Source organism: Chiloscyllium plagiosum, unplaced genomic scaffold (assembly GCF_037043375.1).
Source record: "Chiloscyllium plagiosum isolate Xiang-an unplaced genomic scaffold, Cpla_swu_hap1 HiC_scaffold_2, whole genome shotgun sequence".
NCBI lineage: Eukaryota > Metazoa > Chordata > Chondrichthyes > Orectolobiformes > Hemiscylliidae > Chiloscyllium > Chiloscyllium plagiosum.
In genome coordinates this window covers 164,304,396-164,321,344 of record NW_028270140.1, presented here as the reverse complement: position 1 = coordinate 164,321,344, position 16,949 = coordinate 164,304,396, and the positions used below count along the sequence as shown (strand labels likewise).

The window sequence follows — 16,949 nt, the reverse complement described above, 5'->3', positions numbered from 1 at the left end:
TTATTTATTATCACACTTTCCAGAATTGCTAACACCTCCTCCTTGTGAACCTTAATCCTGTCAAGTCTGGTAGTCTGTATCTCAGTGCTCTCCTCGACAACATTGTCTTTTTCTGGTGTAAATACTGACAAAAAATATTCATTTAGTGCTTCCCCTATCTCCTCTGACTCCATGCACAACTTCCTATTACTATCCTCGATTGGCCCTCATTTTAGGAGACAGTGAGGTCTGCAGATATTGGAGATCAGAGTTGAGAATGTGTTGCTGGAAAAGCACAGCAGGTCAGGCAGCATCTGAGAAAAATGAAAATTGATGTTTCGGACCAGAGCCCTCCCTGATGAAGGTCTCCGGCCCGAAATGTCGATTCTCCTGCTCCTTGGATGCTGCCTGACCTGCTGTGCTTTTCCAGCAACACACTCTCAACTCTGGTCCTCATCTTACTCTAGTCATTCTTTTAATCCTGATATACTGTAGAAATCCTTAGGATTTTCCTTGATCCTATCTGCCAAAGACTTCTCATGTCCCCTCCTGGCTCTTCTTAGCTCTCTCTTTCAGTCTTTCTTGGCTAATTAGTAACTCTCTAGTACCCGAACTGAGCCTTTGCAGCTCATCCTAACATAAGCCGTCTGCTTCCTCTTTATAAGAGTTTCAATTTCTTTAGTAAACCATGGATTCCTCACTGGACAACTTCCTCCCTGCCTGACCGGTACATACTTATCAAGGACATGCAGTAGCTAGTCCTTGAATACGCTCAATTGTGTATTTCAATTGTGCCCATCCCCTGCAGTTTCCTTCCCCATTCCATGCATCCTGAATCTTGCCTAATTGCATCATAATTGCCTTTCTCCCAGCTATAACTCTTGCCCTGTAGTATAAACTTATCCCTTTACATAGCTAAAGTAAATAACCTAATTGTGGTCCCTATCACCAAAGTACTCACCTCCATCCAAATCTAATACCTGGCTGGATTCATTACCCAGTACCAAATCCAATGGGATTTACTGGGTAATGAACTCGCTCCATGTTGGCCTGTCTACATACTGTGGCAGGAAACCCTCCTGCTCACACCGGACAAAAACTGGAGTATTATGTGTGCTGCTGGGAAAGCACAGCAGGTCAGACAACATCCCAGGAGCAGGAGAATCATTGTTTTGGTCATAAGCCCTTCATCAGGAATGAAGTTTGTGGACCGGGGACTGAGAGATAAATGGGAGTGGGGTGATTTAGAAGGAAGGTAGCTGACAAATGATAGGTGGACGAAAGTGAGGGAGGTGGTGATAGGTCATAGTACTCGAACTATAATATTCCCAGTCAATATTTGGAAAGTTGAAGACACCCATAACAACTACCCTGTCACTCTCGCTCCTATCAGAATCGTCTTTGCTATCCTTTCCTCTACATCTCTGAAACTATTCGGAGGCCTATAGAAAACTCCCAACAGGGTGACCTTTCCTTTCCTGTTTCTAACCTCAGCCCATACAACCTCAGTAGACGAGTTCTTATTTGTCCTTTCTGCCACCATAATACTGTCCTTGACTAACAATGCCACACCCCCTCCCCCCCTGCCACTCTTTTACATCTTCCCTGTTCTTACTGAAACATCGAAACCCTGGAACCTGCAACAACCATTCCTGTCCCTGCTCTAGGAGAAAGTGAGGTCTGCAGATGCTGGAGATCAAAGTTGAAACTTTATTGCTGGAACAGCACAGCAGGTCAGGCAGCATCCAGGGGACAGGAGATTCGACGTTTCGGGCACAGGCCCTTCTTCAGGAATGAGCAGAGAGTGTTCAGCAGGAGAAGATAAAAGGTAGGGAGGAGGGACTTGGAGGAGGGGAGTTGGAAATGTGATAGGTGGAAAGAGGTCAAGGTGAGGGTGATAGGTCGGAGTAGGATGGAGGCGGAGAGGTCAAGAAGAAGACTGCAGGTCAGGAAGGCGGTGCCGGGCTGGAGGGATCCGGCTGAGACAAGGTGGGGGGAGGGGGGATGAAGAAACTGGTGAAGTCCAAGTTCATCCCCTGTGGTTGGAGGGTTCCCAGTCAGAAGATAAGACGCTCCTCCTCCGACCGTCGGGTTGTTGTGGTTTGGCGGTGGATGAGTCCAATGACCTGCATATCCTCGGTGGAGTGGGAGGGGGAGTTGAAATGCTGTGCCACAGGTTGGTTGGGTTGGTTGGTCCGGGTGGCCCAGAGGTGCTCTCTGAATCGCTCCGCAAGTAGGCGGCCTGTCTCCCCAATATAGAGGAGGCCACACCGGCTGCAGCGGATGCAGTAGATGATGTGGGTGGAGGTGCAGGTGAATCTGTGGCGGATATGGAAGTTTCCCTTGGGGCCTTGGAGAGAAGTGAGGGGGGAGGTGTGGGCGCAAGTGTTGCACCTCCTGCGGTTGCAAGCGAAGGTGCCGGGAGTGGAGGTTGGCTCGGTGGGGGGTGTGGATCTGACAAGGGAGTAATCTGTGGCGGATATGGAAGTTTCCCTTGGGGCCTTCCCAAGGGAAACCCCCCACCGACCCAACCTCCACTCCCGGCACCTTCCCTTGCAACCGCAGGAGGTGCAACACTTGCGCCCACACCTCCCCCCTCACTTCTCTCCAAGGCCCCAAAGGAAACTTCCATATCCGCCACAGATTCACCTGCACCTCCACCCACATCATCTACTGCATCCGCTGCAGCCGGTGTGGCCTCCTCTATATTGGGGAGACAGGCCGCCTACTTGCGGAGCGATTCAGAGAGCACCTCTGGGCCACCCGGACAAACCAACCCAACCAACCTGTGGCACAGCATTTCAACTCCCCCTCCCACTCCACCGAGGATATGCAGGTCATTGGACTCATCCACCGCCAAACCACAACAACCCGACGGTCGGAGGAGGAGCGTCTTATCTTCCGACTGGGAACCCTCCAACCGCAGGGGATGAACTTGGACTTCACCAGTTTCTTCATCCCCCCTCCCCCCACCTTGTCTCAGCCGGATCCCTCCAGCCCGGCACCGCCTTCCTGACCTGCAGTCTTCTTCTTGACCTCTCCGCCTCCATCCTACTCCGACCTATCACCCTCACCTTGACCTCTTTCCACCTATCACATTTCCAACTCCCCTCCTCCAAGTCCCTCCTCCCTACCTTTTATCTTCTCCTGCTGAACACTCTCTGCTCATTCCTGAAGAAGGGCCTGTGCCCGAAACGTCGAATCTCCTGTTCCCTGGATGCTGCCTGACCTGCTGTGCTGTTCCAGCAATAAAGTTTCAACACTGTCCCTGCTCTATCCATGTCTCCAAAATGGCCTCAACATTCAATGAAATCATGATTGATCTTTTCGTGGCCTAGGCTTCACTTACCTGCCCTCTCACCGTAACCCTTAATTCCTTTATTGTTGAAAAAAGTATCTATCTTAGCTTTAAAAACTTTTACTGAAGTAGCATCAATTACTTCCCTGGGCAGGGACTTCCATAGATTCACAACCCTCTGGGTGAAGAACTTGCCCCTCAATTTAGTCTGAAATCTGCTCCCTCTAATCTTGAGGCTATGCCCTCTTGTCCTAGGTTCACCCGCCAGTGAAACATCCTCTCTACTTCTATCTTATCAATTCCCTTCATAATTTTACATGTTTCTATAAGACCTCCCTCATTCTTCTAAATTCCAATGAATATAATTCCAGTCTACTCAATCTCTCCTCATAAACCAACCCCCTCAACTCCAGAATCAACCTAACGAACCTCCTCTGCACCCCCTCCAGTGCCAGTACATCCTTTCTCAAGTAAGGAGACCAAAACTGCACACTGTACTCCAGGTGTGACCTGTACAGCTGGAACATTAACCTTCCTGCTTTTAAACTCAATCCCTTCAGCAATGAAGGACTAAATTCCACTTGCTTTCCTAATTACCTGTTGTACCTGCAGACCAACCTTCTGTGATTCATGCACAAGGACACCCAGGGTCCCTCTGCATAGCAGCATGCTGCAACTTTTTGCCATTCAAGTAATAATCCTTTTTACTGTTATTCCTACCAAAATGGATGACTTCACATTTATTAACATTGTATTCCATCTGCCAGACCTTTGCCCACTCACGTGAAGTATCTACGTTCCTCTGCAAAGTTTCACAGTTCCCTGCACACTTTGCTCTGCCACTCATCTGCAAACTCTGACACACTACACGTGGTCCCCAACTCCAAGTCATCTAAATAAATTGTGAATAATTGCAATCCCAACACTGATTCCTGAGGCACACCACTAGTTACTGATTTCCAACCAGACTAGTACTCACTTATCCCCACTCTTTGCATCCTGTTAGTTAACCAATCCTGTATCCATGCTAAGACATTGCCCATAACACCATGCACCTTCATCTGATGCAGCAGCCTCTTGCGCAGCACCCTGTCAAAGACCCTTTGGAAATCCAGATACACTACATCTACTGGGTCCCCATTGTCCACCTGCTCATAATGTCTTCATAGAATTCCAGTAAATTAGTTAAGCATGACCTGCCCTTCATGAATTCATGTTGCTTCTGACCAACGGGACAATTTCTATCTAGATTGCTTGCTATTTCTTCCTTGATAATAGACTCAAGCATCTTCCCCACTACAGAAGTTAAACTAACCGGTCTATAATTGCCCATCTTTTGTCTACTGCCCTTTTTAAATAGAGGTATCACATTTGCTGTTTTCCAATCTACTGAAACTGCCCCAGAGTCCAGCAAATTTTGGAAAATTACCACAAGTACACTTGCTATTTCTCCCGCCATCTCTTTTAGTACCCTGGGATGTATTCCATCAGATTCAGGAGACTTGTCTGGCCTCAGTTCCATTATCTTGCCAAACACTACCTCTTCCATGATAAATTATTGTTTCCAGGTCCTCACCTACCTTCATGGCTTTGTCAATGACTGGCAAGTTATTCATATTCTCCGCTGTGAAGACTGATACAAAATACCTAATCAATACCTCAGCCATTTCATCATATTCCACGACTAAATGCCCCTTCTGTAAAGGACCAATGTTTATTCCAGCACTTTTTTTTTGTTTTATATATTAATAGAAACGTTTACAATCTATCTTTATACTCTGTGCTAGTTTTTTTTTCTCATGTTCTATCTTACTTTCCTTTATGGCTCTATTTTTGGCTTTCTGTTGATGTTTAAAGCTTTCCCAATGTTCTAGTTTCCTGCTGATCTTGGCCACTTTGTATGCCTTCTCTTTCAATTTGAAAGCGTACTTATTTCCTTAGATACCCATGGCATATTACCACTTTTCGTACAGTGCTTCCTTTTCATTGGAATATACTTTTGCTGAGCACTTTGAAAAATTGCTTTAATAGTTTTCCACTGCTCGTCAACTGTCCCACCGTGAAGTGTTTGTTTCCGGTCTACTTTAGCCAGCTCCTCTTGATGTCTCCATCGTTAAAGCACAGGACCTTGTTATTGAATTTTATCTTCACACTCTCCATCTGTATCCTAAATTCAGCCATACTGTGATCGCTCCTTCCAAGAGGATCCCTAACTATAAGGTCATTAATTATTCCTGTCTCATAACACAGGACCCTGTCGGTTCCATTACATACTGTTCAAGAAAACTATCATGGATTCACTCAACAAACTCCTCCTCAAGGCTACTCTGACCGAGCTGGTTCAACCAATCAACATGTAGATTAAAATGCCCCATGATAATTGCTGTACCATCTTTACAGGCATTAGTTATTTCTTTGTTTATTGTCTGTCCCAGAGTGATGTTATTATTCGGGCGTCTATAGACTATACCTGTCAGTGACTTTTTATTATTAGAAGTTCTAATTTCCACCCAAATGGGTTCAACCTTATTCTCCATAGAACCTATATCATCTCTGAGCACTGCCCTGATGTCGTCCTTGAATATCAGAGTGTCCACTTCCCTTACCTTCCTGTCTGTCCTTCTGAATGGTCTGGTACTCCTGGATATTTACCTCCCAGTTGTGACCATCTGTAACCATGTCTCTGTAACGGATACCAAATCATATTCATTCACGAAGATTTGTGTCAGAGTTCCTCCAGCAACCAACACCTGGTGCAGATGTGGTAACTGCAGTTTGTAATGGGATTAAACTCCACCTGCCATTTCTCTGGCAACTGATCTGTATCCTGCTGTATCCTGCTGTATCCTGCTGTATCCTTTGACAACATTCTACACCATCCACAATTCCACTCATCTTTGTATCGTCTGCAAACTTACTAACTGTAGGGTGACCAATATCCTTGTGGGGAGATTTGCTAGTGTTACCTGGGAGGGTTTAAACTAGTTTGGCAGGGGGGTGGGACTCTAAATAAGAGAGGGACCATCGAGAAGTCAGAGGAAAATACATCAGCCATCAAGAGTAAGTTTACTATTCACAATAGACAGGGGCACAGTAAAGTGAGGGAAAATAACTTCTGGTTTAAAGTGCACAAGGCCTGACTGGTAAGGCAGATAAGCTCAGAGCATGGATTGGCTCTAGGACTGGGATACTATAGCCACAACAAAAACATGGCTGAGAGAAGGGCAGGACTGGCAGTTTAATGTTCCAGGATACAGAAGCTACAGTGTGGTGTGACAGAAGGACAAGTAAGTGAGGAGGGGGGAGAAAGCAAATTACTGCAGATGCTGGAATCTGAAACCAAAAGAGAAAATGCTGGAAAATCTCAGCAGGTCTGGCAGCAACTGTAAGGAGAGAAAATAGCTGATGTTTCGAGTCTAACTGACCCTTTGTCAAAGCTTAAAAAAGGGAGAAATAGGGAGGTATTTATACGAGAGTTGAAAAATGTGGTGCTGGAAAAACACAGCAGGCCTGGCAGCATCCGAGGAGCAGGAGAATCGATGTTTCGGGCATAAGCCCTTCTTTAGGAATGAGGCTGGTGTGCCAAGCGGGCTGAGATAAAAGGTAGGGGGGAGGGAATTTGGGGGAGGGGCGCTGGGAATATGATAGATGGGAGGAGGTGAGGGTGAGGGTGATAGGCCGGAGAGGCGATGGGGCGAAGAGGTCGGGAAGAAGATTGCAGGTCAAGAGGGCAGTGCTGAATCCGAGGGTTGGGACTGAGATAAGGTGGGGGGAGGGGAAATGAGGAAGCTGGAGAAATCTACATTCATCCCTTGTGGTTGGAGGGTTCCTAGGTGGAAGATGAGGCGCTCTTCCTCCAGGCGTCATGTGGCCAGGGTCTGGCGATGGAGGAGGCCAAGAACTTGCATGTCAGTTGGGTTGGGTTGGTTGGTCCGGGTGTCCCAGAGGTGTTCCCTGAAACGTTCCGCAAGTAGGCGGCCTGTCTCCCCAATATAGAGGAGGCCACATTGGGTGCAGCGGATGCAGTAAATGATGTGTGTGGAGGTGCAGGTGAATTTGTGGCGGATATGGAAGTGTCCCTTGGGGCCTTGGAGGGAAGGGGGGAGGTGTGGGCGCAAGTTTTGCACTTCTTGCGGTTGCAGGGGAAGGTGCCGGGAGTGGAGGTTGGTTTGGTGGGGGGTGTGGACCTGACGAGGGAGTCACGGAGGGAGTGGACTCTCCTGAATGTTGATAGGGGAGGGGAGGGAAATATATCCCTGGTGGTGGGGTCTGTCTGGAGATGGCGGAAATGACGGCGGATGATACAATGTATCTGGAGGTTGGTGGGGTGGTAGGTGAGGACCAGTGGGGTTCTGTCCTGGTGGCGATTGGAGGGGCGGGGTTCAAGAGTGGAGGAGTGGGAAGTGGAGGAGATGCGGTGGAGAGCGTCGTTGACCAAGTCGGAGGGGAAATTGAGGTCATTGAAGAAGGAGGCCATTTGAGTTGTTCGGTAGTCGGTCCTCCTGGGAGCAGATGCGGTGGAGGCGGAGGAATTGGGAATATGGGATGGCGTTTTTACAGGGGGCAGAATGGGAGGAGATGTAATCTAGGTCGCTGTGGAAGTCTACTTGCAGAACGTTTCAGGGAACACCTCTGGGACACCCTCACCGACCAACCCAACCACCCCGTGGCTGAACACTTTAGCTCCCCCTCCCACTCCGCCAATGACATGCGGGTCCTTGGACTCCTCCATTGCCAGACCCTGGCCACACGACGCCTGGAGGAAGAGCGCCTCATCTTCCGCCTAGGAACCCTCCAACCACACGGGATGAATGTAGATTTCTCCAGCTTCCTCATTTCCCCTCCCCCAGCTTATCTCAGTCCCAACCCTCGGATTCAGCACTGCCCTCTTGACCTGCAATCTTCTTCCTGACCTCTCCGCCCCCACCCCCTCTCTGGCCTATCACCCTCACCTTAACCTCCTTCCACCTATCGCATTCCCAGCGCCCCTCCCCCAAATTCCCTCCCCCTACCTTTTATCTCAGCCTACTTGGCACGCCAGCCTCATTCCTGAAGAAGGGGTTATGCCCGAAACATCGAATCTCCTGCTCCTCGGATGCTGCCTGGCCTGCTGTGTTTTTTCAGCACCACATTTTTCAACTTTGGTCTCCAGCATCTGCAGCCCTCACTTTCTCCTCGGTATTTATACGAGGCTGAGAGAAGGCGAGTCATGCCTCCAGAAGCAAAGGTAGCAGTAACGAGGAGATAATGACAGTGCACAGAGAGATTATAGGGAGATTAGGAGCTGTGAATTACCAAGGCTGAAGCCAGTGCTGTGTGACAAAATATGTGGGGGATGGGGGGGATGAGTGAAGCAGAGGCAAAATGGAAAACAGGGGAGAAGAGGAGAGGAAAAAGGTGATGAGAGAGTGGGGAGCGAGAGAAAGAGAGACAATCAAGAAATAAGAGGTACAGAACAGTAAAAAAAATTTTTAAAAATAAATAAAATAGATGAAATAAAATTACGGAGCAGAATTGAAACAGAGGGGTTGAGATGGGATAATCATCTGAAGTTGTTGAATTCAGTGTTGAGAATGTAATGGGCCTAGTCGGAAGATGAGATGCTGTTCCTCCAGTTTGCGTTGAGCTTCACCGGAACATTGCAGCAGGCCAAGGACAGACATGTGGGCATAGGAGCAGGATTGGGTGTTGAAGTGACAAGCCACGGGAAGCAAGAAGGAGGAGCTGCCTTCTGGTAAGGGATGACATAACAACAAGTGCTTAGAGAGGATATAGAGTGCTTAAGGGATCATCAAATGATGATTAGAACTTAGAAACGAGAAGTGGATGGTTTCTCTGCTGGGACTGCAGTATAGACCCCCAAATAGCCAGCAGGTACTAGAGGAGTATATGTGTAGAGAGATTGCAGATACCTGTAGGAAAAATAAAGTAGCATTGGTTGGTGATTTTAATTTCCCCTGTATTGACTGTGAAACCTGAAAGGGTTCAGAAAAGATTTACAAGGATGTTGCCAGGGTTGGAGGATTTGAGCTATAGGGAGAGGATGAACAGGCTGGGGCTGTTTTCCCTGGAGCGTCGGAGTCTGAGGGGTCACCGTATAGAGGTTTACAAAATCATGAGGGGCATGGATAGGATAAATAGACAATGTCTTTCCCGTGGGGTGGGGGAGTCTAGAACTGTAGGGCGTAGATTTAGGGTGAGAGGGGAAAGATATAAAAAAGACCTAAGGGGCAACTTTTTCACGCAGAGGTTGGTGCATGTATGCAATGAGCTGCCAGAGGAAGTGGTGGAGGCTGGTACAATTGCAACTTTTAAAAGGCATCTGGATTGGTACAGGAATAGGAAGAGTTTAGAAGGATATGGGTCGGGTGCTGGCAGGTGGGACTAAATTGGTTTGGGATATCTGATCAGCATGGACAAGTTGGACCGAAGGGTCTGTTTCCGTGCTGTACTGTATGACTGGGCCACCAAGAGTGTAAAAGGCCTGGATGGAGTGGAATTTGTCAAATGTGTCCAAGAAAGTTTCCTAAATCTATATGTAGAAGGCCCTATGTAGGAGGGTGCAACACTGGAGCTCCTCTTAGCAAACAAGGTCAGACAAGTGACTAAACTGTCAGTCGGAGAGCACTTTGGGTCCAGTGATCAGAACTCTCTTAGTTTTAACAGAGGGACCAAGGAGTACAAGTACATAGTTCTTTGAAAGTATTCTACAAGTTAAGTTGCTAAACTAGAGCAGGGCCAATTTTGGGGCCATTAGACAGGATCCACCAGTGGTCAATTCGGTGAGTCTGTTTGAAGAAAAAGGAACGACTGACAAATGGGAGGCTTTTAAAAGTGATATTGAGGCTCTGGTCAGGGGATGGCAGACTCCATCTACCATCCCCTGAGAAAAGGAACAGGAAGTGACTTCATCACAGGAAATAACATCACCACAGGAAATGACATCACTAACCCAAACATATAAATAGAAAGCAGGAATTTTCAGCATTGCTTCGCATGAGGTCCACTGAAGATATTACCTAGTAAGGTAACAAAACGTCTGGAAATGAACCTTTCAGCTCAGCGAGCAAACCTACATCCAAAATGTCCTCTCTCAGTACAGCTGTGAAATTCTCCTTAATCATTAATGCAACTCCTGCACCCTTTTTACGTCTCTCAATCCCATGCCGAAACATCTGAACCCTGGAACATGGAGCTGCCATTCCTGTCCTTCTCTCAACCAATTTTCTGTAATGGCTACAACATTGTATTCCCAAGTACTAATCCAGACTCTAAGCTCATCTCCCTTACCTGTAATACATCTTGCATTAAAATAAATACACTTCAGACCACCAGTCCCGATAAATTCATTCACCTGGTCCTGTCTCTTCTTCCTACTAGACTTACTTGATTTAGGCCCTCTCTTTCCTTCAAACATACCACACGCTGACCTACTTCTCTGGTTCTAATACCCCTCCACACTAGTTTAAACCCTCCCTCGTGGCTCTAGCAACCTCCCTACAAGGGAATTGGTGTCTTTTCCTGCCTCCTCCCAGTGACCTTTGATCTCCTTACTCATCAAGAACAAGATTCTGAAATTTGACATCACAACCTTCCACTTAAGGGCGAAGTCCAACTTCTCATTGAGCCACAGATTCCAAAACTGCCAAAACGCACAGCTCTGAGGGTGTGTAGGTTTGCTCATTGAGCTGTAGGTTTGATATCCAGACGTTTCATTACCTGGCTAGGTAACATCATCAGTGGCAACCTCCAAGTGAAGTGAAGCTGTTGTCTCCTGCTTTCTATTTGTATGTTTGTCCTGGATGGGATTCCTGGGGTTTGTGGTGATGTCATTTCCTGTTCGTTTTCTGAGGGGTTGATAGATGGTATCTAGATCTATGTGTTTGTTTATGGTGTTGTGGTTGGAGTGCTAGGCCTCTAGGAATTCTCTGGCATGTCTTTGCTTAGCCTGTCCCAGGATAGATGTGTTGTCCCAGTCGAAATGGTGGTTTTTTTCATCCGTGTGTAGGGCTACGAGGGAGAGAGGGTCATGTCTTTTTGTGGCTAGCTGGTGTTTGTGTATCCTGATGGCTAACTTTCTTTCTGTTTGTCCGACATAGTGTTTGTGGCAGTCCTTGCATGGAATTTTGTAGATGACGTTGGTTTTGTCCATGGGTTGTACTGGGTCTTTTAAGTTTGTTAGTTTTTGTTTGAGAGTGTTGATGGGTTTGTGTGCTACCAGAATTCCGAGGGGTCCTAGTAGTCTGGCTGTCATTTCTGAGCCTTCTTTGATGTATGGTAAGGTGGTTAGGGTTTCTGGCTGTGTTAGGTCTGCTTGTTGTGGTTTGTTCTTGAGGAATCTGTGGACTGTATTTTTTGAGTATCCGTTCTTTTTGAATACGTTGTATATGTGGTTCTCCTCTGTTTTCCGAAGTTCGTCTGTGCTGCGGTGTGTAGTGGCTCATTGGAATCGTGTTCTATTCCACCATTTTGACTGGGACAACACATCTATCCTGGGACAGGCTAAGCAAAGACATGCCAAAGAATTCCTAGAGGCCTGGCACTCCAACCACAACGCTATAAACAAACACACACATCTAGATACCATCTATCTATCAGAAAACGAACAGGAAATGACATCACCAAAAACCCCAGGAACCCCATCCAGGACAAACATATAAATAGAAAGCAGGAGACAACAGCTTCGCTTCACTTGGAGGTCGCCACTGATGATGTTACCTAGCCAGGTAATGAAACGTCTGGATATCAAACCTACAGCTCAGTGAGCAAACCTACACCCTAAACCTCAACCTGAACTACAAACCTTCACAAACCTTGCAAAACCCTATGGGCGCAACACGCTACAACTTGCCCGAAGATGGGAAAGGAATGCCATCCGAGAGAGTTCCACCCGCGAACAACTGTACTTCCTGCATGAATGTTTGAGAAAACAGATACTGCCAAAATGTCTCTAATATAAACCGCCGATAAAAACACCTTAAGCCAGAAGTTTAACAGAACGAAACGGCCGCAGAATGCTCCGAGAACTAATCAATGACGCCCACCACAGACTCCGAAAATACAACCGGGAAATTGAGCGCCAAAAACCGTTATTGAAACAAGCAACAAATCAAAAATGGACAGACGCGGTAAAACGAGCCATAAACACCAAACAACGACAAACACAGATAGAAAAATCGGGACCTGAAGAAAAAACTTGACAAACTCACAAACAAAGACAAAACCGATAACACAGGGGCGTGGATAAAGAACTTATCAGACCGAACCCTATCAGACACAGAAAAAGCGGTACTAGTCAAAGGATTAAATTTCAATTACCGAGATGCTGACAAGAAGGATTTCCTAGCGGCATTAGAAACCACATTGAAGGAGGACAATCTCACGGAAGAATCGCAACAAACGATCAGACAGACAGTTGCACCTACTCTGAGCCGAAAGAGGGAAGGAAAGAAACTGAACACACAAGAAAAGAAAGCCCTAGAAAACCCCAAAAAAGACAAAAACATCGTTATATTACCTGCAGACAAGGGTCGGCTCACAGTCATCCTGAACAGAAGGGACTACATAGAGAAAGCCAATGCACTACTTGCAGACACCAACACCTATCAACAGGTGGCGCTAGATCCGACCCCACAACTTGGAAACAAAATTACATATCTCCTAAAAAAATTACACAATTCCGGACAATTAAACAAGACGGAATTCCAGAAAATGAAACCAGACGGGACCAACACCCCACGATTCTACGGACTACCAAAACTCCATAAACCAGGAGCCCCCCTCAGACCCATAGTCTCACTACCCGGAACACCAACTTACAGACTGGCCAAAGAACTACACGCAAGACTGAAATACCTAGTAGAAGAGTCACAGCACTCCATCCATTCCACCCAGGAATTCCTAAAAATCATCAAAAACACCAAAATAGAGGAAGACAAAATAATGATCTCATTCGACATAACAGTACTATTCACCTCCATCAACATCAACCTGGCAAAGGAAACACTTACCACACTTTTAGAAGAGACCATCACACACAACCCAACCACCATCAATTACATTACCAACGAAAACATCATGAACCTGTGCCTCACCACCCACTTCACCTTCAACAACATAGTCTACAAACAAACCAACAGCACACCCATGGGATCTCCGCTATCAGGATTCATAGCAGAAGCGGTAATGCAAAGACTAGAACAAACAGCCCTACCAACCATCAAACCAAAAATCTGGGTCCGCTACGTAGATGACACCTTTGTCATCACAAAACAAAACAAGATAGAAGAGACATTTAACATCATCAACAACACCCTCACAGGCATAAAGTTCACCAAGGAGGAAGAAACCAACAACAAACTCTCATTCCTGGACGTCACAGTCGAAAGAACGGACAACGGAGAACTACAAACCTGCGTATACAGAAAACCGACAAACACTGACCAAATACTTAACTACACCAGCAACCATCCCAACACACACAAACAAAGGTGTATCAGAACACTATTCCAACGAGCCACCACACACTGCAGCACAGACGAACTTCGGAAAACAGAGGAGAACCACCTATACAAGGTATTCAAGAAGAACGGATACTCAAAAAATACAGTCCGCAGATTCCTCAAGAACAAATCATGACAAGCAGACCAAACACAGCCAGAAACCCTAACCACCTTACCATACATCAAAGAAGGCTCAGAAATGACAGCCAGACTACTAAGACCCCTCGGAATCCTAGTAGCACACAAACCCACCAACACTCTCAAACAAAAACTAACAAACTTAAAAGACCCAGTACAACTCATGGACAAAACCAACGTCATCTACAAAATTCCATGCAAGGACTGCCACAAACACAACGTGCAGGACAAACAGGAAGAAAGTTAGCCACCAGGATACGCGAACATCAGCTAGCCACAAAAAGACACGGCCCTCTCTCCCTCGTAGCCCTACACACGGATGACTGGGACAACACATCTATCCTGGGACAGGCTAAGCAAAGACATGCCAGAGAATTCCTAGAGGCCTGGCACTCCAACCACAACACCATAAACAAACACACAGATCTAGATACCATCTATCAACCCCTCAGAAAACAAACAGGAAATGACATCACCACAAACCCCAGGAACCCCATCCAGGAGAAAGATACAAATAGAAAGCAGGAGACAAGAGCTTCTCTTCACTTGGAGGTCACCACTGATGATGTTACCTAGCCAGGTAATGAAACGTCTGGATATCAAACCTACAGCTCAGTGAGCAAACCTACACCCTAAACCTCAACCTGAACTACAAACCTTCACAAACCTGCAAAAACACAGCTCTGAGCTTCCTTTCTATGCCTGAAATTAAATTACCTTTAATCAAATGTTATGTCAAGTAGAAAATGATTTAATTTTGTTTTACTATGAACTACAAACTGAAAAACCGAAGATGAGAATTTATTATATTCTGATTGACAAATCAGCTCCCTTTCCTATGCCAATAAATTCTGACTCCCATTCTTTCTACAGGTATCGTCCTTGGTTTCTGCCTCAGGAAGTATCAGATGAATTTTCGACAGATTAAGTACTTTTCCTTCCCTGGAGAGATCCTGATGCGTATGTTACAGATGCTGGTGATGCCCCTCATCATTTCCAGCTTGGTCACAGGTATAATCCTCTGAGCAATGTTAGTTCCTTATCCGATAGTCTCTCTCAAGTTCCTTCAATGCAACAGTACTTTTCCTTTGTGTCAGCAATTTTCTTTACTAAATTGGAAAACAGAGAATGTGGATTTATATAGTACCTGGTAGCATAGCACCTTTTAGAGACTAGGGGACTTACCAAAGCTCTTCACTGATAATGATGACATTTTGAATTGCAACCATATTTGAAAAGTAGAAAGACCACAGGATCTTTACAGAAATAAAATGCCACTTACAATGATGAATTGAATTGAATTGAATTTATTGTCACGTGTACCAAGGCACAGTGAAAAGCTTTGGAATGGAATTAATGACCAGGCAATCTGCCGTGATGTGTTTGTTTTCTTCTGTGCCAGAATAAAAGGTATCACTAAGAGGGGGAAGAGCCTGTGGAGAGGAGACGGAGAGGAGAGGTCAGGTCCACGCCCCCCTACAACCCACCCTCCCATCCTGGCACTTTCCCCTGCCACCGCAGGAACTGTAAAACCTGTGCCCACACCTCCTCCCTCACCTCCATCCAAGGCCCTAAAAGAGCCTTCCACATCCATCAAAGTTTTACCTGCACATCCACTCATATCATTTTTGGCATCCGTTGCTCCCGATGCGGTCTCCTCTACATTGGGGAGACTGGGCGCCTCCTAGCAGAGCACTTTAGGGAACATCTCCGGGACACCCGCACCAATCAACCACACCGCCCCATGGCCCAACATTTCAACTCCCCCTCCCACTCTGCCGAGGACAGGGAGGCCCTGGGCCTCCTTCACCGCCGCTCCCTCACCACCAGATGCCTGGAGGAAGAACACCTCATCTTCCGCCTCAGAACACTTCAACCCCAGGGCATCAATGTGGACTTCAACAGTTTCCTCATTTCACCTTCCCCCACCTCACCCTAGTTCCAAACTTCCAGCTCAGCACTGTCCCCATGACTTGTCCGGACTTGTCCTATCTGCCTATCTCCTTTTCCACCTATCCACTCCACCCTCTCCTCCCTGACCTATCACCTTCATCCCCTTCCCCACTCACCCATTGTACTCTATGCTACTTTCTCCCCACCCACACCCTCCCCTAGCTTATCTCTGCACGCTTCAGGCTCACTGCCTTTATTCCTGATTAAGGGCTTTTGCCCGAAACGTTAATTTTCGAAGCTCCTTGGATGCTGCCTGAACTGCTGTGCTCTTCCAGCACCACTAATCCAGAATGTGGAGAGGAGAGGACAACAGCCAGAAACTAGGGACCTTGAAGAAACTAAACACATAGGAAAAAACAGGGAATGGGTTAGACAGATAGAATGGGTTAGACAGATGGAATGGGTTAGACAGATGGAATGGGTTAGACAGATGGAATGGGTTAGACAGATAGAATGGGTTAGACAGATGGAATGGGTTAGACAGATGGAATGGGTTAGAACATAGCAAAGAATAAAGAACAAGGAACAGGCCCTTCAGCCCTCCAAGCCTGCCCCAATCATCATGCACAAACTAAGCTTAAAAAAAACCTTCTGCCCTTATTCGGTCCATATCCCTCTATTCCTTCCCTATTCATGGAACCATCTGGATGCTCTCAAATATCACCAGCGTGCCTGCTTCCAACGTCTCTTCTGGCAGTTCTCTCCAGGCTCCAAACACTCTATGTTGTGAAAGATTTCCCTCACATATCTCTCTTAAACTTACCCCCTCTCACCTTGAACCAGTGCTTCATTGTAATTGAAACTTCAACCCTGGGGAAAAAGCCTCTGATTACCCACCCTACCTATACCTCTCATAATTTTGTAGACCTTTATCTGGTCACCTCTCAGCCGCTTGTCTTTCCAATGTAAACAATCCTAGTTGTTTTAACCTTTCCTCGTAGCCATAGCAGGTGAAATGTAATGTGAATAAGTGTGAAGTTATTCACTCTAAAAAACAAAAAGACAAAATATTTTTGAAGGGGTGGGAAGTGCGAGTGTCCAAAGGGAAATGGGTGTTCATATCCATGCGTGTTTAAAAG

At 46.5% G+C, this 16,949-nt stretch overlaps 2 protein-coding genes across 3 annotated transcripts in view; both read left to right on the top strand.

Moving 5' to 3' along the window:
• The window catches only part of LOC122565415 (excitatory amino acid transporter 1-like), a 303,209-nt gene that overhangs the window by 153,456 nt on the left and 132,804 nt on the right, over nt 1-16,949 (top strand). For both annotated transcript variants that reach the window (XM_087975411.1, XM_087975417.1), the window contains exon 3: nt 14,791-14,928. In XM_087975411.1, coding sequence (XP_087831537.1) covers nt 14,791-14,928 — 138 coding nt within the window. The remainder of the gene's footprint in view (nt 1-14,790; nt 14,929-16,949) is intronic.
• LOC148152046 (uncharacterized) lies at nt 12,292-14,667 on the top strand. The gene is made up of 3 exons (XM_087992905.1): nt 12,292-12,405; nt 12,449-13,767; nt 14,661-14,667. The coding sequence occupies exons 1-3, from the start codon at nt 12,292-12,294 to the stop codon at nt 14,665-14,667; spliced, it is 1,440 nt and encodes a 479-aa protein (XP_087849031.1).

Excerpts from the sequence above, each read along its gene's own strand:
- LOC148152046 (XM_087992905.1), top strand. The coding sequence starts at position 12,292 with ATGCTCCGAGAACTAATCAATGACGCCCACCACAGACTCCGAAAATAC. Across the intron at positions 12,406-12,448 it reads ATCAAAAATGGACAGACGCG|AAAAATCGGGACCTGAAGAA; the intron begins GTAAAACGAGCC and ends AAACACAGATAG.